Below are 21,816 nucleotides of genomic sequence, written 5' to 3'. Positions count from 1 at the left end.
CATGTCTGACCCTTCACGACCCCGTTTGGGGTCTTCTTGCCAAAAATACCAGAATGGTTTGCCATTTCTCCAGCTCATTTTACAGATGAGGAACTGAGGCAAACAGGGTTAAATGACTTGCCCAGGGTCATATAGCTAATAAGTGTCTGAGGGCAGATTTGACCTCAGGAAGATGACTTCAGGTCCGGTGCTCTATCCACTGCTCCACCTAGCCGCCCCAATCAGATTTTACTTTATGCATTTAAAAACATGTTTCAGAGAAGGGTTCCATAGGGTTTTCTTAGGGGCCTGCTATCCGCTATGCTTGATATGCACCTCTTAGAATCTTTAGCTTCACCTCTCTGTCATGAGATGGGCAGAATTCTCTAGCACTGGTCCTCTGGAATCATGGTTGGACTCTGTGTTGATCAGAGTTCTTAAATCTTTCAGAATTGGAACTGGGATGGCAGAGGAGATTCTTACTCAGTCATGGAGAGGACTAGAGGCTCTTCAAAGACCCTTCCTACTTTGAGATTCTGTGACTATCTGAACTGGCTCTTTTGCTATCAATCCTTTCTCATTTCTTTCCCCTGTCATCAGGGCTTCCCTTTTTTAAACCAGACATGATATCCCAGTTGGAGCGAGGGGAAGGACCATGGACACCAGAGGCTGAGGTCCCACAAGTTACTTGTCCAGGTGAGTGAGTAAGAACCATGTGTACGAGGCTCATTGTCGATTCAAGGCTGAGCTAGCCGGAAGTCAATATGGAATAGAAACATCTCCTCAAAGGGTTTTACTTTAGTGAAAAAGGGATTAGGTTTCCTAAAACAAAGTCCTTCCTGTGCCTTCATTTTTGCTTTCAATAATTCAGATCCTTTTCCCTAGAAGTTATTCTGCTACCTTAGTTCCTTGAGAGAAAGGACTGCTTTTCTTTTTTGTCTTTGCATTTTTACTACCTAATACAGTCATTTGATCAGTGTTTATTGGTTGGCTATTAAGGCATGTAACACTGACCTAGACCTTTGGAGGCATTCTCAAGAATTAGAGACTTTTACTGCCCTTAAGGATTTTTAGTCTTGTTGGAGAGACAAGCTATACACACATGTGACCATGAAATAGCAATGCGTGTATTCCCTACTACTAGAGGAGGCTGGGGCAATGGAATACTTGAATTCTGGAATTCTGACTGCAGTAGGACAACCGTTGTTCTGGTGTCCACACTAAGTCCAGCACTGATGTGGTGAGCCTCTGGGAGCAGGCTGCTTAAGAAGGGGAAAACCAGCCCAGCTTGGAAACAGAGCTGGTTAAAGCCAGCGCATATTGTGATTGGGCCTGGGAGCAGCCGCTGTACCTCCAGGAGCACTGGAGAGGCAGGGAGACCCGATCCCTGCCCCCCAAATCACTCAGAGTGTGTCCTCCATATATATTACCAGTCAGCCAACAAGCACGTATGAAGCATATACCATGAGCTGGGCATCGTGCTATGAACAAGAGATACAGAGTCAAAAACAACAGTCCATTTTGTCAAGTAGCTCGTGTTCTATCTGGAGAGACAATATGTACACACGTAAGCATGTCTCCATCTCCAGATATGTCTCTGTCTGTGTCCATCTGTGTGTGCATGTATATGTACGTGTGTATGTATATGTATGTGTATTTGTATGTACAGGTATATGCATATATGGCTTGTTCTTCCCATCCATATCTATACGTGCATGTGTGTGCACATGCATGTCTATGTGTATAGGTTTATATGCACATGTACATGTGTGTATACATACCCACTTTTTAAAAAACCTATTATATCATTAGTATAGGGAACTTCCAGTGAGGGAAGGCCTACTAATGCCTATCTATACCTCGCTTTGCACCTTCACTGTTGAAGAGAGTTGTCTGGAGACCTGAGAAGTCAGGTGACTTTTTCTGGGTAACTTGGCCAGTATGTGTCTCAGAAGGAAGACTTGAACTTCCATTCTTCTTGATTCCAAGACCAGCTCTAGCCACTAGTCCACACTGCCTGTCATGTACAGAATGATTTTGGGGAGAGCGAAGGGGAGAGGTACTAGCAGCTTATTCAAGTAGGAGATGGTATTTGAACTTTGAAGAAAACAGGATTCTAAGGAGAGGCGGTGAGAAGAGAAGGCATTCCAGGTGTGGGGAACAGCCTCTCAAAGAACAAAAAGAGCAAATGGAAGGTAACATTTGAGGAACAGCAAACAAGCCCGCATGGACCGTGGAATGCATGAAGGAGAGAAATGTATGGTATGGCCGGACAAGTAGGCGGATGCCAGAATGTGAAGGGTTTTAAATTGAAGATAGAGAAGATTGTATATGATCCTCAAAGTAATAGGGAGACACTGAGTTTACTGAGCTGGGAAGTGACATAGTCAGACCTTGTCTTCAGGGCTGTCATTTTTGCATCTGAGGTATGGATTACATAGTGGGGCATCTTAAGGCAGGACGACCTGTTAGGAGGCTACTACAGTAATTCAGGGGAGAAGTGATGAGCACCTGAACTAAGGTGGGAGCTGTGTGGACGGAGAGAAGGGAATGTATGCTGGAGACCATGTGGAGGTAGAAACAGCAAGACTTGGTAACCGGTCAGGTATGTGGAGTGAGTGAGAGTGAGGACTCAAAGGCTAGTCCTAGGTGGTGAACTTGGGTGCCCTCAACAGTGACGGAGAAGTCTAGAAGAGGCTTAGGTTTAGGAGGAAAGAATATGAGTTCAGCACATCCAGTTCGAAATTCCTTATAGGCATTTGGCAGTGTGGGCCTGGAGTACAAAAGAGACTAGGGTTAGACATATAGATCTAGAAGTTAGCAGCATAGAGATGATAACTGAACCCATGAGAGCCAGTGAGGCCACTAGGAAGAGAGAAGAGGTTCCAGAGCAGAGCCTGGGGTTACAATCACATGTGATTTGGATGAAGATCTTGCAGAAGACACTAAGGAGTGGCCAGACAGGTATGAGGAGAACCGAGAGAGCAGTGTCCCAAAAACTCAAAGAGAAGTCAAGTTAACAAGCATTTATTAAGCAACTACTAGAACTAGCACAGTGCCTGGCACCCAATGGGTGCTTAATAAATGTTGATTGAAAAAAAAATGTTGATTGGTTGATTGATTGAACTGTTCTGTGCCATGCATAGTGTTAAGCACTGGGGATACCTCCTCACTCATCTTGAATTTCATTTTCATCTTAAAGACATTTATTCTACCCCTTTACTATTTTTTTAATTCCAGTCTTTCTCAGTTTATCATAATTCTTCTTCCTGGAGAAAAGAGAATCAAGAACTTAGTATAAAGCACTTTCCTTTTCTCCTAGCACGCAGCTACTAATGCTTTTTTCTCTTTCAGAGTCTCTTGTTCAAAAGAGAAGATATGAAACCATGAACTCGACTTCAAAACAAGGCTTCTCTGTGGGAAGATCATGCAAGGAGAGATTAACAAAGAATGGTCCCCGGGATTCCAAGTTGGGAGAACCTTGGGAATTTGATGTAAGGTTGGAGAGACAGAAGGACAGCTGGGACAAGCAGGCCAGGGAAATAACAGTCATTCACAGAAAAATTTCTAATGAATTAAGTGCCCAGGAATGTTACACATTTGTTAAAAGGTTTAGCCCAGAGTCAATCCTTGTTCCACAACAGAAACTTCCTACAGGAAATATTTTCCATAAATATGATACACTTGAAAAGAGCTTCAAACAGTTTTCTGATCTAAATAAACATAATAGAGTCCCCTTGGGGAAGAAGCTTTGTAAATATAATACATGCAGGAAACCCTTCAGTTACCACTCAGATCTTATTCAGTATCATAAAATCCATACAGGAGAGAAACCCTTTGAGTGTATGGAATGTGGGAAAGCCTTCAGCCAGAGGGGACACCTTATTGATCATCAAAGAATTCATACTGGAGAGAAACCTTTTGCATGTACTGAATGTGGGAAAGCTTTTAGCCTGAGGGTATGCCTTACTCTACACAAAAGAACTCATACTGGGGAGAAACCCTATAAATGTAATGAATGTGGGAAAGCTTTCAGCCAGAGGGGACACCGAGCGGAACATCAGAGAATTCATACTGGAGAGAAACCCTACATTTGTAATCAATGTGGAAAAGCCTTTACCAACAACTCAATCCTACGGAATCATCAGCGGATTCATACTGGAGAGAAACCCTATAAATGTGATGAATGTGGGAAAACCTTCAACCAGAGGAGACCCCTTACTGAGCATCAGAGAATTCATACTGGAGAAAAGCCTTTTGGGTGCGCTGAATGTGGGAAAGCTTTCAGCCGTAAAGTTTACCTTACTTTACATCAAAGAATTCATACTGGAGAGAAACCATATAAATGTAATGAATGTGGAAAAACCTTCAGCCAGAGAGGAGCCCTTAAACAACATCAGAGAATCCATACTGGTGAGAAACCTTTTGAATGTACTGAATGTGGGAAAGTTTTTAGTCATAGGGTATGCCTTACTATGCATCAGAGAGTTCATACTGGAGAGAAACCTTTTGAATGTAATGAATGTGGGAAAGCCTTTAGCCAGCATTCCAACCTTACCCTACATGAGAGAATTCATACTGGAGAGAAACCCTTTGAATGTAATGAATGTGGTAAAACTTTCAGCCAGTTTTGCCACCTAATTGAACATCAGAGAATTCATACTGGAGAGAAACCTTTCGAATGTAACATTTGTGGGAAGGCCTTCAATCACAAGTGGCAGCTTACTGAACATCAGAGAATTCATACTGGAGAGAAACCCTTTGAATGTAATGAATGTGGGAAACACTTCAGCCACAGGACATCTTTTATTAATCATCAGAGGATTCACACTGGAGAGAAACCCTATGAATGTAACGAATGTGGAAAAGCCTTCAGCAACAAATCAAGCCTTTGGAATCATAACAGAATTCATACTGGAGAGAAACCATTTGAGTGTAATGAATGTGGGAAAGCCTTCAGTCAGAGAGGACACCTTACTGCACATCAGAAAATTCATACTGGGGAGAAACCCTTTCATTGTAATGAGTGTGGGAAGCACTTTAGTCACAAGACTTCCTTTATTCATCATCAGAGAATTCACACTGGAGAGAAACCCTATGAATGTAATGAATGTGGGAAAGCCTTCATCAGCAATTCAAACCTCAGAGGACATCAGAGAATTCATACTGGAGAAAAACCCTTTGAGTGTAGTGAATGTGGAAAGGCATTCCGTCAAAGTTGCCACCTAACTGAACATAAGAGGGTTCACACTGGGAAGAAACCCTTTGCTTGTAATGAATGTGGGAAAGCCTTTAGCACCAGCTCAACTCTGAGGAAGCACCTTTGTAAGCATCTTTGTAAACTTTAAAGCACTATGAATGTGTATGATGGCAATGTTGTGATTATCAAATGAGCCATACTGAAAGAAAACCCTCATGATTGTGATTTTAAAAAGGAGAAATGATAGCATGTAGTTTATCACTCATCAGACATCAGATGCTTCCTACAGGAGAGTCAAGATGTCACTTTGTCACCAGGTACAATATTATTTGGTCCTTTGTGAGAGAAAGACCTTGATATCTTTTATTCCTCCATGTTACCTGCCATCAGGTGATATTAGAGTGTTATTAGTCAGTGCAGCCAAGTATGTTAGGGCAAGGCCTGAAACTCTGTCCTAAAAAAATCTGTTAGTAAATCCTCTAAAATGTTATTTAACAAAATAGCTCAACATAAATTTAGAGTGAAGGAATAAAAGTGGGAAGAGAAATTACCTAAAATGACAATTTTTTTTTTTCCGAGACTGGAGCGTGATTACTATGAAGCCAGCTTTATTTAAGATCCTCCGTGATGTAAATGAACTGACCCTGGGTTGAATTGCGACCAGTTTACACATTTTCTTGCGTGGGGGTTTGGGAACATATCGTTGAGTATCACTGTTGGAAAGGACCTCAAACATAATTTAATCTTACTGATAACTTGTGGAAATGAAGAATGGAACAGGGGTGAGGTGGAAACAAGAATTGTCTTTTAATGTTTGGATTTCTATTTGATGCTTCAATGCCGACTTGAGGAATTTCAAGAGAACTCAACCTGAAAGATCAAAGTCTAGAACCCTTGTGTGTAACTTATACTAAGAATAAACTAGATTTAGGAGGCTGGTGGTGAAACTGATGATGTGCAAGTGACGTGACATGGGTGGGAACTCACTACATTGAGGAATAAAAGGGCTACCAGATTGGGTTCTTCACGGACCCAGAGAAACGTTTACTCATCTAAAGACACTGGTCCTCAGTGACCTAACAATAGCCAGCATTTATCTGGTGCTGTAAGGTTTGCAGAGCACTTTTTATATGTTACCACATTTGACCCTCATTGTGACTCTGTGAGCCCTAGGGATCGTGCTTCAGGGTAACTAGCTCAGCTGGAGAGTCAATCATGACTGCTCTTCAATCGGAGCATCTCAAGGTTTTGTGGGAATGGTGGAGTGTTGTTCACTCAATCTTACTGTCTTCATGCCTGTGATCTCAGGAGCTAGAAACCAAACAATGAGAAACTGGACATGTCTAGACTGGAATTGTGTGTGTGTGTGTGTGTGTGTGTGTGTGTGTGTGTGTGTGTGCACGCACGCGCGCACGAAAACGCAGAGAAGAGACAGGGCAGAAAGAAGAGGGTGCCATTTAGGAGAAGGGTATATAACGTGTTTGACAGAGGAATACTTTAGGTTTTTTTTTTCCCCCTAGACTACACCATCCCCTATAAATCAAAATGATTTGTCCCACTTAGAGGTTCCCCAAATTCACAATTTGGTCTAGTTTCTATTTTTTTTTTTTTTTGCTAGGCAATGGGGTTAAGTGACTTGCCCAGAGTCACACAGCTAGTAAGTGTTATGTGTCTGAGGCCGGATTTGAACTCAGGTCCTCCTGAATCCAGAGCCGGTGCTCTATCCACTGCTCCACCTAGCTGCCCCTAGTCTAGTTTCTCTTATCTTTTCTCAGTCTTCCAGTATCTGTGTCTACACAGCAATAGGTATTATTCCACCCCCAAAATAGTGATATAAATGTGAATAGTACAGTCCAGCTCCTTGTTATTTTGCTATCAAGCAAATGAAGTAGAATAGTTCCTGGGCCCCTTGTCGGAGACGTGTTGGAACAATGTACAAACTTCCTCTAGCCATATCTGTCAACCAGCAAACATGTATTAAGTATGTACTGTGAACCAAAAGTCGGGATGCAGGCCATAGGCTCCATCTATGGGGAAAGGAAAGCTCCTGGCTCCATTTTAAGATTCTCTGCCTGTAAAATCAGCACGGGCTCTGTCCACCCTCAAGTGGCCTCCAAACCACCAGGCTTACACTTAAGACCAAAACCTCTCAGACACCACTGTCCCTTGCATGATCACACGAGAAATAGACACTGATCTTTATGTAGGGAAACCAGGAGACACGCATCACTGCCTCCCTGCTCTTTTTCCCCTCTTCTCTCTCAAAGCAGTTCAAAGCTACCTCAGCTCACATGATCTCACTGCTGTTTTAGTTCTTGGCTAGGAGCTACAAATTCCAATGTGCTTCCCAGGGCAGGGAACCTGCAGCCTCGAGGTCACATGTGGCCTTCTAGGTCCTTGTTCTAGTTTTATAGAACAAATCCTTTTATTAAGGGGATTTTTATGTGAAGTTTGGATTCAGTCAAAGGGCCGCACTTGAGGACCTAGAGGGCCACATGTGGCCTCAAAGCTGCAGATTCCCCACTTCGGTGCTTCGTGATGATTCAAAGCATTTGCCCCATGCGGTCTTCACCCCCAGCCCATGGGGAGTGTTAACATTCTTCCCTGGGAATTGTAAAATTTTGAAGTCTCTTGAAGAATCGGTTGCAATATTCTTGAATAATACAGCAAAGTAACAAACACGCATTACATAACAGATCAAAAATGATTATCTCAATCTCCTAGGCAGTTACCTAAAGTGCCATGAATAGCAAATATAGGATAATGCCTGCAATTGATATAGCACCATACAAAGCATCATTTGACAAGCTAATTCAGTGACTACAGACATATGTATATATATATTTCAGAATACATAGCATGCAAACATCACATCAGTAATGCCAGTCAATAAAACAAAAGCAAATATACTTTACAGCACACAAACAGAATTTGTGAAAAGTGGTAAGATCTGGGGGGGGGCATACAGACTGGATTTCCTATTTCCTTTTCCTTTGCTCCTGGGAGACACTTCCTGTCTGCAATGCAGACCACCAGGAGCAGAGAACCACAGGGTTGGACAGAGGCTTCCTGCCCACCATGCTTGTAAGTGACAGCTGCTTTTGGAAGTCAATCTCCCAGGCTGCCATGCAAAAGAAATGAAATGGGGAGTGCTCCCCATTAATTAGACTGAGACTTTGGGATTAGGGTTTCCTGGACTATGCCTCTGTCTGTGTTGACCGGGACTGGAAGCCAGAGAGCCAAGACCAGGCCAAGGCCAGTGCTGCAGACTTGATCCAAACCCAGGAGCAGTGACTGTAGTGCAGTCTGAGGACAGAGGCTATTAACCAAGGGAGCTGGGAGCTAAGGACATGGAGACAGATTTCCCTCCCCACATTTCCCTTGTCTTTCCTTGTTTCTGTTCCATGGCTCAGAGATGGCATTCTCACAAACTCCCCATTCCACTTCTCTCTTCACAATGTATGACTGAGGATGCTTCAGACAGTTCTTAGCCACACCTAAGAATGAAAGCATAACCAGGAAGAGTTTGGGAAGACTGCTGGGTGCAGTGTTCCATCTGAAAGCCCTTAACAGTCTCCTTTCATTTTCACGAAGTTTAATAAACTTTGCCGTCACAAGATTGTTGTAAGAAGGTGGGGGATGTTTGACAGAGAACAGAGACTCCAGATGGGGTGTGGGGATGGAGCCATAGATTTCTCTTTTTCAAAAAATTTGAGCAACATTTTATATTATTCCCCTGCCTACTGAACATAGCCAACATTCAAAAACAAAAACAGAACAAAACCAACTGCTCAGCACTCCATGCCAAAGACACTGGGGAGAGAACAAATTGTCTGCTGTCTATCAGATGGACAAACTGGACATTACACTCCACTGAATGACAAGGTGACAGTGCCTTTCTGGAGGTTGAAGGGTAGCAGTACATAAGCTGACGTGTTCTGCTTATCCAACCAGAGCTCTCCAAGTGTCATGAGGGGAAAATACAAAGTAAAACACATATGTCTATAGGTGTCCCAAAGGCTGGGAAAATGACCTGTTAGGGTTAGGTTAGGGCTCTAGACCTGTGGTCAGGAAAATCTAAATTCAAATTTCTGGAGTGTTCAAGCTTCTCTCTGCCTCAGTTCTCTCATCTGTAAAATAGAGGTAATAATAGCACCTACCTCCTAGGGTGGTTGTGAGGATTAAATGAGATAATATTTATGAAGCACTTTGCAAACCTGACAATACTATATAAGTGCTAGCTATTATTATCTGGGTGGATATTTTGATTTTTTAAGAAGCATATCTTCCTTTGTTACATAGGAGTCACCATTAAGGATTCTCACCACAGAAATGCTTTTTAAATTTTTCTTGAGTTTTCAGTTTATTCTTATTTTAAAGTTTTTTTCTGGATTTTTTTCTTTATGATTCTAATTTTGAATTTTTTATTTGTTTCTACTCTGGAATTCTTTCTAGTGCAGATTTTGACATATATGTTAAAAACAAATTTGCTGTGTATGGTTTTCCTCCCTCATGACTGACACACTGTACTTCATAGTATCCAAATCCATTCTGCTTGTGAATGCTATGGGTTATTAATACATTAAGCCATTAACAATGTTATTGCTTATTTGCATGTGGCCGTGACTTAGTGGATATCGTTTGCCTTTTCATATGTTAATTGTCTCTGTATATTGTCCAGTGTTGCTTTCTGCATTTGTATGGTTCTGTATATGTTGCTTTTTGGTAGCTCTATTTGCTAATTTTAATATTGATATACTGCTTCATTATTGTGTGGAATTGCATGTTGGACAGTTTGTTTTAACATTTTAATTTGCTGAATGCAATTTTAACTAAAATTTGAACTAAATGAAAGACAAAACTCTGGAAATGTGGTTCACAGGGATGAGTTTAGACACATGAAGAGGTCTTCTAATCCCAGGATTAGAAACAAGAGTGCAAAAATGAGGAGCTTATAAAAACATTTGGAAATATATACAGTGATCATTAAGAATCTAGTACACACTTTGGGGCTAGTAACCCAATTCCCATTCACATTAGCAAGTCAGGTCTCCAGAGGGTGGCTACTGTATCTCCCCTTAGGGTTCTAGGGATAAACCTGAAGGGTTGTTGTATTTTTCTAGTGCTTTCACATATAAGCCCTGACCAGTGTGCCCATTGATTATTCATCAATATTAGTCAGCTGGATTTAATTAAGAATGGGTATTTACTAAGGTGGTATATATAACCTGGGGCACACTCTGGAAAAAGTACCTAGAGTGGAGGGGCAAAATGGGATTATGCTTAGAAAGCATATGTGGCGAGAGAATAGCTCCCAACTCCTAGTTGCTGAAAGCCATTTTATCTCTTTTGTGGGCCCCTCATGACCTACACCTTAGGCATAGGGTAGCGTTCTCCTCTCGTCCTTGTAGAGTCCTAAAACTGGCTTTTCGCAGTGTGTCTAGTTTGTCCTTGGTTTACGTACACTGACATCAGCTGCTCTGGACACACAAATAAATACTTCACACCTTACTGCCCTGGGCCAAGGTTGTCATAAAGAACACCAGAAAAAAGGCCCTTCTTCTCTCATGCCTCTCCATTGTTGAATTTGTCTTAGAAGTGGATAAGATATTAGAAGAAAAGCGTAAAGGTTAAAAAAGAGTAACTTTCATGAGGAGCCATTCCCAGTCATTTTAGGGACCCTGATCATCAGCATGGTGGAGTCCCATAAATCACTTGCTGTCCTCCATGTCCTTGGTTGGCTGATTGCTTGTTCTTCATTCTCATAGAGGACCAGAATGCCATCTGACATGTGTTGGAGTCAAGGTACATTGTGTCTGACTGTGTCCGATAAGAGCAATATGAGCTCAGAAAACTCTACCACAGTTGGGAACAAATAGTCCGTATGAACATTTGGAGTGGAGATGTCTCTAGATTTGTGCTTCTCATGTTTCCTTTAAGCTACTGCAATTCCGCTTTGCTCGTAAAGCACGGCAACTTCTTTGATGGCGGCATGCCTTGCTGGGTGGTCCTATTCCAGTGTTTCTCATGACACACAATCAATTCCAAAATTGTTCAGAGAGACCTTGAGAGCGTCTTTGTGTCGTTTCTTCTGACTTCCATGGGAGCACTTACCTCGTGTGAGTTCTCCATAAAACAGTCTCTTAGGCAAATGCATGTATGTGGCCAGCCCATCAGAGTTGCACTCCTTGCAGTGAGTTTGAATGCTTGGCAGTTTAGCTTGAGAAAAACCCCAGTGTCCAGTACCTTATCTTGCCAGGTGATCTTCAGAATCTTCCTAGGACAATTCATGTGGAAGCAATTGATTCCTAGCATGTTGCTGGTAGACTGTCTAGGTTTCATAGGCATAAAACAATGAGGTCAACACAATGGCTCTGTAGACCTTCAGTTTAGTAAGCAATCTAATACCTCTTCTTTCCCACGCTTTCTTTTGGAGCCTTCGAAACACTAAGCTAGCTCTGGCATTGTGTGCACCAACCTCATCAAAAGAAAACAAAACAACAAAAAACATGCACCAACTCTCCTTCCACTTTAGTGTTGCCTTGTGGCCCTTTCAGGTTAAATCATTTACCATCAGTGACGTAGATGACCTCGATGCTATTTTTTGTCCTCGTTGAAAGCGTCTGACAACATTGTGGCAAACATAAAGTTGAAAAGCATGGGAGCAAGCAAACAGTCCTGCTTCACTCCATTGGTGTCTGGAAAAAAGGGAGAGCTTCATCCGTTATCCAGAACCTGGGCAAGCATGCCATTATGAAACTGACATACAATACTGATGAACTTCTCTGGGCAACCAAATTTTGTCAAAATTTTCCACAAGCCCTCAAGATCAAGTCACATTCTTGGCAGGAGGAGCTGAAGACTTTTAGCCCACCTTCTCATTAATATGTTCACCTTCTGATTAATTGTTCACCAGTCAGGGTTGATTTTCACCTTTCAGGGGCACCCACTTTTCCAAAGGTGTTTAAGCTTCAGTGATGTCCATGGTTTTGTCTTTGGTTACCAAGAGAAATCACTGATTATCAATTTATTGACTATTTGCTAGCCTAATTAATTGATTATTAATTATCCAGAAATTCTGTCTTTCAGGCTTTTCATTCACCTCATATGTATAGATGTTGTTTCATCCAATAGAATGTAAGCTCTTTGAGGACAAGAATTTTTGCTTTTATATTTCTGGCCAGCACCTAGTACAGTGCATGGCACAAATGCTTATAAATTGGCAGATGGATGGAAGAAGGAAAGGCAGTGTTTCATCCCGCTGACATGGGGCAAAAAGGAAAGACAATCTTCTGAACCACCTGAATTAATGCTTGAGCATTATCCTGAGTCTCATACATAAATACATATCTATATGCATATGTATACATATATGTGTGTATATGTATATGTAGTCAGCTATGAGTCACCTTTGCAACCATCTCAGGTAGGCTGTGAGTGGCTGAACCTTAAAGAAACCACTATCTAGGACCCAGACTTCAGCTGTCCCAGTTCAGAGACTCCATTTCATCATTTTAAGCCGGGAAAGAATCAGGCTGTCTAGAGCAGGAGGTCTTAACCTGGGGTCTATGAACTTGTGATTAAAAAAAAACTGCAACTATTTCAACATAATTGGTTTCCTTCGTAATCCTATGAATTTATCTTATGCATTTAAGAACGTTGTCCTGCATACTTCGTTGGTTTCAACAGACTGCAAGAAGGATCCACGTCACAGAAAATATTAAGAACCCTTGCTCTTCAGAATGGATGGACACTAACCTTACTTCAAGAGATGAGACTGTTATTTATGGTAGCTTTGCGTGGCCCAATCCAGGTCTGAAGATCTTGCACACAGAGCACAAGTACATAGCATGAAATTATTCCCGTTTGCAGTGATTTTACATTCAAATCAGGGAAGCAGCAAGTACATGAAAGTGCACACAGCATAATCGTAAGGTGAGTATATACAGAGGACTAAACACAAGATTGTTAGGAGGGGCGTTAGACTTTGGGGTGATCAGGAAAGGCTTCATGCTTGCCAGTACTTGAGCTGCTCCTTAAAGGAATCTACCTTCCAGCTCTCTGAGGTGGAAATAAGGAGAGAATGCACAGCAGGCATGGGGGATAGCCAGTAGAAAGAGACCGTGATGGGATCGGGTCGCAAATAAAATTAAGGTCAATTGGGGTACAAAGTTCCTGAGGCACTAAGTTCAGAGTACTATCAGTTTATCAGTAATTATTAAATTATTAAAACTTGTTATTAAATTATTAAAACTTTCCTTTTTGTTTCTCCCAGTAATATGATTAGATTTTCCTTTCAGTACTTAGATGCTGATAGGCTAGGGTCAGAATCTGGCAACCTTGCTGGAAGAAAGCCTTTAAGACTGCATTTTGGTTTACCAAAGCAAATAGTAACTATGTGGTCTATGCTGGAATATTGTCAGTGAAATTCTGCCAGTTCTCTTTTCATATTACCATCAAAGATACTTTCAAAATGTACATACATCATTCCCAGACAGATTTGAAAGGGATGAGAAAGTTGGCATACCAAATGCTGAACAAGTACCCTCCTCTTCTCCATGCACGCTGTGATTTAGCTATACTGAATCATGCTCTCTCTCTCTCTCTTTCTTGTGCACACACACACACACACACACACACACACACACACACACACACACGCTATTCCATCTCTCAACTGTCTGGCTTTGAACTGGCTGCCCTCCACACCTAGAAAGCTCGCCCTCCCTCCTCCCTTCTGCCTTGTAGCTTCCCTGGCTTCCTTCAAGATTCCCCTCCAATTTCATCTTCTGCAGAAGGCCTTGTCTAGCTAAACCTTCCCTCCCATCTACTCAGTACATATTTTCTGTGTACCTCATTATTTACATGTTGTCTCTCCCATTAGAATATGAACTCCTCAAGAGCGAGGACTTTCAGAGCCAAGATGGCGGAGCAAGAAGTAAGTGGCTGTCTCTTATTAACCTCTGAAAGCCCAGAAAATATCATCCCAGGAAAAACCCTAGAACAGCTGAACCAGCAGAAAGAGGGGGGAACAGCAGTCTGGTAGCCCAGGTAGCTTCAGGGATTAACTGGAAAGGCCCCTCTTGCCCTGGGGGAAGGGGAGCAGTACAGAACAGGAGGCATCCCAGCAAGCTGGCAGAAAGCCTCACCTCAGCCTACCAGGAGGAGATCCTGAACCCCAGGTGGTGCAGCAGGCAAACACCAACACCAGGACCCCTGAGTGCCTCGGTGCGGGCAGGGGAACTGGTGGAAACTGGCTCAAAAAACCACCACATGCCTTGGAGTTCTACAACAACCAAGTCTCCCAGTACCTCAGCAAAACTCTGGGAACTGCACTAAGGGGCCCCAGGTGGATAAACACCCTGCAACATCCATCTGAGAGGAGCTGAAGAAAGGGAAAGGAAGGAAAGGCCCGGGTGAGCAGGCAACCTCCAGGGGCCAGACTACCCAACCCTACCCCTAGGGTTCCAGTGTTGCTGATTCCAGCCCAACACCAGGTGAGCTGCCAGAACCCTACAGCCAAAGGCCAGCATCTGAGGCCCCAACACATAAAGCCAGTGACCGGACTCTAGGCTCCCAACACAAGAAGTTTGGGTCAGTGCCCCCCTCCTCCCCAGCAGGAAGGCTCAATCTCTTTAAAGGCCAGGTAATAAGCAAACACCATGAGCAAAAAGAAACGTACCATAGATTCTTATTATGGGAAGAGTGAAGATCGAGGCAGAAATTCTGAAGAGGACAACATTGTCAACAAACCCACATCTGGAACCTCAAAAGGGAATATGAACTTGTCTGAAGCCCAAAAAGCCTTCTTGGAAGAGCTCAAGAAGGATTTTGAAAATCAAATGACAGAGGTAGAAGAAACAATGGGAAAAGAAATGAGAGGTATGCAAGACAGAGTCAATAGCTTAGAAAAGAAAGGGCAAAAATTAACTATAGGAAACAAGTCCTTAAAAAATACAATTGGCCAACTGGAACAAAAAAAGTACACTGAAGAAAACAAGTCCCTAAAAAATACAATTGGCCAAATGGAGAAGGAGGTACAAAATTTAATAGAAGAAAACAATTTGTTAAAAATTAGAATTGGGCAAATGGAAGCTAATGACTCTATGAGACAGCAAGAATCAGTCAAACAGAAACAAAAGAATGAAAAAATAGAGGAAAACATAAAATACCTCATTGGTAAAACAACTGACCTGGAAAATAGATCCAGGAGAGACAATTTAAAAATTATTGGTCTACCTGAAAACCACAATGAAAAGAAGAGCCTGGACAGCATCTTTCAGGGAATCATCAAGGAAAACTGCCCTGAGGTCCTAGAACCAAAGGGTAAAATAGCCATAGAAAGAATCCACTGATCACCTCCTGAAAGAGATCCCAAATTCAAAATACCAAGGAATATAGTAGTAGCCAAATTCCAAAATTACCAGGTCAAAGAGAAAATACTGCAAGCAGCCAGAAAGAAACAATTTAAATATCATGGAACCACAGTCAGGATTACACAGGACCTTGCAGCTTCTACATTAAAAGACCATAGGGCATGGCATATGATATCACATAAGGCAAAGGAGCTTGGATTACAACCAAGGATCAACTACCCAGCAAAAATGAGCATGATCTTTCAGGGGAGGAGATGGACATTCAACGAAATAGGGAACTCCCAAAACTTCCTGATGAAAAGACCAGAGCTCAACAGAAAATTTGATCTTCAAATACAAGACTCAACAGAGACATAAAAGGGTAAGTCAGCACAGAATTGCAAGAGACCCCAGAAGACATCTGACCCAACTTTATGGGTCCCTTCTGCCACTTTCCTAGCCCTCCAGACTCTACTTGAAGACTTGTAGCCGTGGGGAGCTCACTACCTCCCAAGGGCAGCTCCGATTGTCCCACATTTGAATGCATCTTCGGTGATGTGTTCGTTGGAGCTCAGACTCTCTAGTGCACAGAATATGCTGGATTGTACCCAATATTGGTGTCTATGGCTTGTCCTTTGTCCTGCACTGACAGTCATTAAGGCATTGCCCTGGCCTGCCAGCCAGTGCTCAGTGCCTGTTGACTGCTGTAGAAAAAGGAGGTTGAGCCTTAGAGGAGGAAGGAAGGGGAGCCCTGGAGTGTTCCAGGAAGTTGGTGAAGTAGGTATCAGGTGGTCTCTACCTTCCACTCCAATTTTTACTCCACCCCGTTTTGCTAAAAACCCTCCAGAAATAGTTTGGGAAGAAAAGTCCATCCTGGCTAATCCAAAGAAACAGAATACTAGTGCCCACTAGTAGGCAGCAGTTTCTGATCACCACAGAGTAGCTTTTCACGTGCCTTAGCCCATTGGAGGAGTCAAGATGAGCCAAGGGTCCAGGTGCTGAGCTTGGACTCCCAGGACCTGGTTTCTAATCTAGCCTCTGACACTTTCTGTTTGACCTTGGGCAAGGTGATGGGGCTCCTCCTTTGGAAAATGAGGGGGGACCTCAAAGGGCCCTTCCAGCCGTAAGCCCAGGATTGTAGGCACAGCTTTGCAGAGTGAAGCAGGGAAGGTGGGGAGACTGAGTTGTTTGGGATGTCCTGGACAGGGCAGTCACAAAGTTTGGGTGCCTGTGAGTCCTTGAGGCTGTTGTGGGGCTGACCGTGGCAAGAGAGAGCTTCCCCTCATGGAACCTCAGTAAAATGGGACCTCTCCTGTAAAATGGGACAAAAATATTTGCAGGAATTCCTTGCATGATTTTAGGGAAGGAAACACTTTGTACACTGTGATGCATAAATGTGTGCAGTTGTTGGGGACTGTTTCCCCACGGCCTTCAGAGTTTCATGTTTGCTAAATATTCTGTGATTTATATCTCCCTCCCCTCCCCGCAAAAAAAAAAAAAGAAACAAGGGGAAAAAAAAGAGTAAGGACGTTCTTTGTAAGTTTTGTTTGCTAAATTTCCATGGCCTAATCTGCTTTGAAGAAGCTTTGTTTCCATAGCTGGGACTCTGCACAGAGATGAAGAAAATCCTTTAAAAATATTACTACTATCAATGAATTCTCAAAACAGATACATTAGTGTGTTAATACATGTCTGCTTTCCCAAGAAGTTCCTCAATTATAAGCCTATTCTTAAATGAGGGAGTATTTCAAACCTCCAGTTCAAAGTTTTTATTTCTTATTGCTTTCCCTTTCTCCTTATGAGACTGATTTACTTCAAGGTACCTGCTTAGCATATAGGTAAAAAATTCTCACCTTTAAAAAGGATTGGGGGATACATGTTTATAAACAGTAACCCTATCCTTTTCTGCAACATTGATGGCCAGTTGTTTGTGACTTAAGATGCCCTTCAATAAATCTTACTCTTTGGGTATTTTAGGTCTATGCCGGGCTATCTTTCAGTTTTCTCATGTGACCAATGGATTACCACAAAAATCAACCCATTCCCAAAGTATTTGGTGCTAAATGGGAGGGAAAAGGGAAAAGAAGATTTCCGTTACCGTTTCTAATAATTCCCTGCATGAACCCTAAATTTGTTTTAAAAGAAAAATGAATTTTGCTTATGTTGGTTGATTTTTGTGCCTTGCTTCAGTAAAATGTTCTGATAATACTTCTGTACTCATTTTATTTATTAAGAATTATATCTAGGCTTGAATAAGAATTAAACGTTTAATTAATAATCATCTTGTTTGGTGCCTTCACATTTTTAAGAGTTTTTTTAAGGCTATACGATAGTTCAAGTTGGTTAGAAAAGCAGGCTTTGGGCTTTGGACCCTCTTCTCTTAACCTTATACAGTATCTCACTTGGTGATCTCATCAACTCTCATGGATTCAACTATCATTTCTATAAAGATGATTCGCAGTTCACTATTCCAGCCCTGACCTCTCTCCCAACCTCTAATCTCACATCTCCAGCTGCCTATGAAACAGCTTGAAATGGATGTCCTGTAGATATCTTAAACTCAAGCATGTCCAAAACTGAACCATTGTTCCTTCCCAAGTCTCCCTTCTTCCTAAATTCTCCATTACTGTGAAGGGCACCACCGTTTTTCCAGTCACCCAAGCTCACAACCTAGATGTCAGCCCCAATTGCCTACTCTCTCTCACTATCCCACTCATATGCAACTAGATGTCAAAGGTGTCTCTGATACTTTGTATCAGCTCTCAAATACGCCCCCTTCTCTCCTCTGACACTGCCTCCACCCTGGGACAGACCCTTGTCACTTCACAAATGGACGATTGCAACAGCCCACTGGTGGGGCTGCCTGCCTTAAGCCTCTCCCCTGTCTGGTCCATCCTCCACGCAGCTCTCAAAGTGATCTATGTCACTCCCCCAACCTCCATCCAGGAAGCTCCAATGGCTCCCTCTCCCATCGAGGACCAAACAGAAAATCCTTTGTGAAGTTCAGAGCCCTTCATAACCTAGACCCCTCCACTCAACCTTTTTCAGGCTTCTCACCCCATCCTCTGGACTTCTGGTTCTAGTGACAGTGGCCACCATGGCTGTACCTCAAACAACACCCTCCATCTTCTGACATCAGCTTATTTTCCCTGGCTGTCCCCCAGACCTCAAATTCTTTCCCTTCTCATTTCTGTCTTCCGGCCTCACTGGCTTCCTTCAAGTCCTAGCTAAAATCCTTACTCATATCCACCCCCACAGGAATGTTTAATGGTCAACAACTACTCTCCAAGTGGGGGAAAAAAATACTCAAAACACACATTTAATCCGCATTATTAACATCTTCTCCATGGCTTTCTTAAGTTTAGATCAGGAGTCAATCTATTACCCCTTGTTTTCCTATGTCCAGCGAGCTGAGGATTCTTTTTATGTTCTTAAAGTTTTATTGTATTTTAAAATGTAAATACTGTTATTAAGCACCCTATAAAATCCAATATGCAACTAGGTTGGGCCCTTGGCAGTACCTTGCTGACCCCTGGTCTGGATAATTAACCAAGCAATAAGTCAAGCCCTGATCTGTAGCATTTGCCAATTTCTGACGCTTGAATGCTGGCACTAAAAACGAATCAAGCCATTTCCGGATGTCTCCGGCAGCGCACTCCACTCTGATACCCTCCTTCTACTCGTACGGCCAACAGCCTACTTCAGGCCCTCATCACCTCTCGCTTGGAATATTACAGGACCCTCTACATCCACTCTCTTCATTTCTGATCCACTCTCCACGCAGCAGCTAGTGTGCTATTCTGAAATCACAGATCTGACCTTGTTACTTCTCTACTCAAGCCACTCCCCTCAGGGATCGAATGCAAACGCCTCTGATGGGCGTTGAAAGTCCTTAGTTATTTGGCTCCTGACAACCCAGAAACACAGTTCATCTCACAAAAGCTGGCTAGAACACACTGGACTCCACAAGTTTACAAATCAAATCAAAAGAGCACAAAACTAAGCTAGAGGACTAAAACAGCTCACACCTGTGACAGATTGTGGTCAGTTAACAAACAGTACAGGCTGTCGTACTAGATCAGTGAAGTAGCAACCTTGGCGGCTCACTCCTAACTGGTTTTCCCTTGCTCCATGTTGATAAGAAGAACAATCATTGCTTTGAGATCTGTTCCATTACTCAGCCAGGTAAGCAAACGAGCACCATGTTTAGCTACTGGATGGTGCTCTCGCTACCTACGAATGACCTTATTGCAAGACCATTTTGGTGGCTCCCAACCCTGAGAATGCCCGACAATCTGAGTACAGCCTTAGAAATTACACCAAAAATCCTTTGCCTACAAATATCTCAAGCTCCCTTTTTTCCTAGGGGCTAGAGTCCCACCTTCAATTACGACTCCCTAAACTCACAGGATTTAACAATTTGTTGTTCATGATCATGTGATTTATTAACACATTCAGATAGTAAAGGCAACAAGTAAACTGGGCTTTTAAAAATACATGAAAAATGTAAAATGTAAGATTGTTATTAGTAATTGGGTAGTTCATAAGAAAGATTGAGGTAGACCTGAGTATGATGTGATTTAAACAAGTAAAACCGTTCAGGAAAAGGCAAAAAGGGTAATTATCTTATACAAATGAGGTGCCAGAGGAAGAACTGACACAGAGGAATTAGATGGTAGAGAAGGGCTGGTTAGTTCTGGAAACCTACTTTCATCAGGAATGGGTTCAAGAGGAAACAATACATATATATATATCTAGAATGTAAAAGTCTTCTAAATTTAGAAAGGAATAAAACACTAAGAGGAGGGAGTGGGGAGAGGATAAGGGAGAGATCTTTAGAGGAAGGGGGAGGGAATAGGTTAAAGGGGGATATAGAAGGGGATTTAAATTAATGGGAATGGGAGGATAAGTAAGGGATCCTTGGAGGAGGGTAGGTTAAGTAATAGGAGGGCAAGGTAGCAGGTAGAAGTAAAGTAGAGGACTTAGGAGGCATAGGAAATAAGAGATATGCACAAACATAAAATAAAGATCAGGAGTAGAATGTATTAGGGAAAAAGGAAGAGGGGTAGTAGTCATGACCTCAGACAAAGTTAAAGCTTAAAGAGATTTAATCAAAAGAGAAAAAGAGAAAAACAGGGAAACTATACTACGTGTCAGCCATATTTATTAATGTTGTTTTGGGCCTTTTAAAACAACTAAACATCCGACCTTAGACACATGACACTTCCCAGCTGTGTGACCCTGGGCAAGTCACTTAATGTTGTACACAACTAATTCAGCTCACCACAAGAGCAAGGATCCCATACTAACTTTGAAGGGATAAGACCAGCTTAACCTTCTATCTCCAATGTGCATTGATGAGGCAGGAGACAGGATGGAAGCAACTCCGTTTAATTTAAACAAAGCATTCACTTAAGTAGTAAAGTAACAGGAACTTCTTCTCAAGTTATAATGACGTAGAGCCCATGCTGTGCTAAGGGCAGTGCATGCACATCTTGTGCACTTATCTGTCTCCAATCACAGGTGAGCTGCTAATGACCACACAGTAACTAGGGGAGTTAAAGATTGTTAAAGATCCATAGAATGGAGCACTGAACCAGGCGATCTTTGCTCATAGACCAACACCCGAGAGGGGCCTGTGCCCATCAGTGAGATCTCATGAACAGCCTGTGGCCCTCTACATCCTTACAGATCCCCAACAACTTAACCCCAATTGACTCACCAAAACAAATAAACAAAAAAACCCCAACTAGCCAGTATAAGGTGGGGAAATTGCTGTGGGTAGGAAATGAGTTGATAGACTTGGAAAAATATGGAAAGACTTGGACTTATGAAGGAAGAGATTATCCCCCCTCAGAGAAACAGAGGATGAAAAAGTATAGTAGAGTCATGCACATGTGCATATGAATGTCTATGTCTATGATTATTTGTATCCAAGTATATGTGTAAGTGTACATCTGTATGTGTATATGTGTGTATACGTATATTTTTATGTGTATGTCTATGTATGTATGTCTGTCTCTATATGCATGTGTATGCATATGTACATACATACATATACATGTGAGTATACATTCGAGTATTTATGTGTGTATCTATCTCGATGCTTAGTCGTAGCCTTCTCAGGAGGTGGGGAGGAAGGGGGAAAAAGAACAAAGTAAAACGTGCAGAGAACAAAAGAAAACTTACAAGGAAGCAAAAAGAAAAAAGACGGACAGCTCTCAACACAATGGGTAGTGTTTATTATATAGGCTTTCTTGAAATGGAAATGCATTGCTGTAT

At 42.2% G+C, this 21,816-nt stretch overlaps 1 protein-coding gene across 6 annotated transcripts in view; it reads left to right on the top strand.

Annotated features, from left to right (window-relative positions):
* The window catches only part of LOC110219990 (uncharacterized), a 42,385-nt gene extending 36,270 nt beyond the window's left edge, over positions 1-6,115 (top strand). For 5 of the 6 annotated variants that reach the window (XM_021003829.2, XM_021003824.2, XM_021003818.2 and 2 more), the window contains 2 exons: positions 580-675; positions 3,334-6,115. In XM_021003829.2, the coding sequence (XP_020859488.1) occupies positions 580-675; positions 3,334-5,327 (2,090 nt within the window). In that variant the 3' untranslated portion in view covers positions 5,328-6,115. The remainder of the gene's footprint in view (positions 1-579; positions 676-3,333) is intronic. The other variant, XM_078145931.1, reaches the window with a different exon arrangement.
* Positions 6,116-21,816: the final 15,701 nt, after the last annotated feature.

This window comes from Phascolarctos cinereus, unplaced genomic scaffold (assembly GCF_003287225.1).
Source record: "Phascolarctos cinereus isolate Bilbo 61053 unplaced genomic scaffold, phaCin_HiC Scaffold_726;HRSCAF=1367, whole genome shotgun sequence".
Classification (NCBI taxonomy): Eukaryota; Metazoa; Chordata; class Mammalia; order Diprotodontia; family Phascolarctidae; genus Phascolarctos; species Phascolarctos cinereus.
This window is presented reverse-complemented; position numbering and strand designations above follow the sequence as displayed.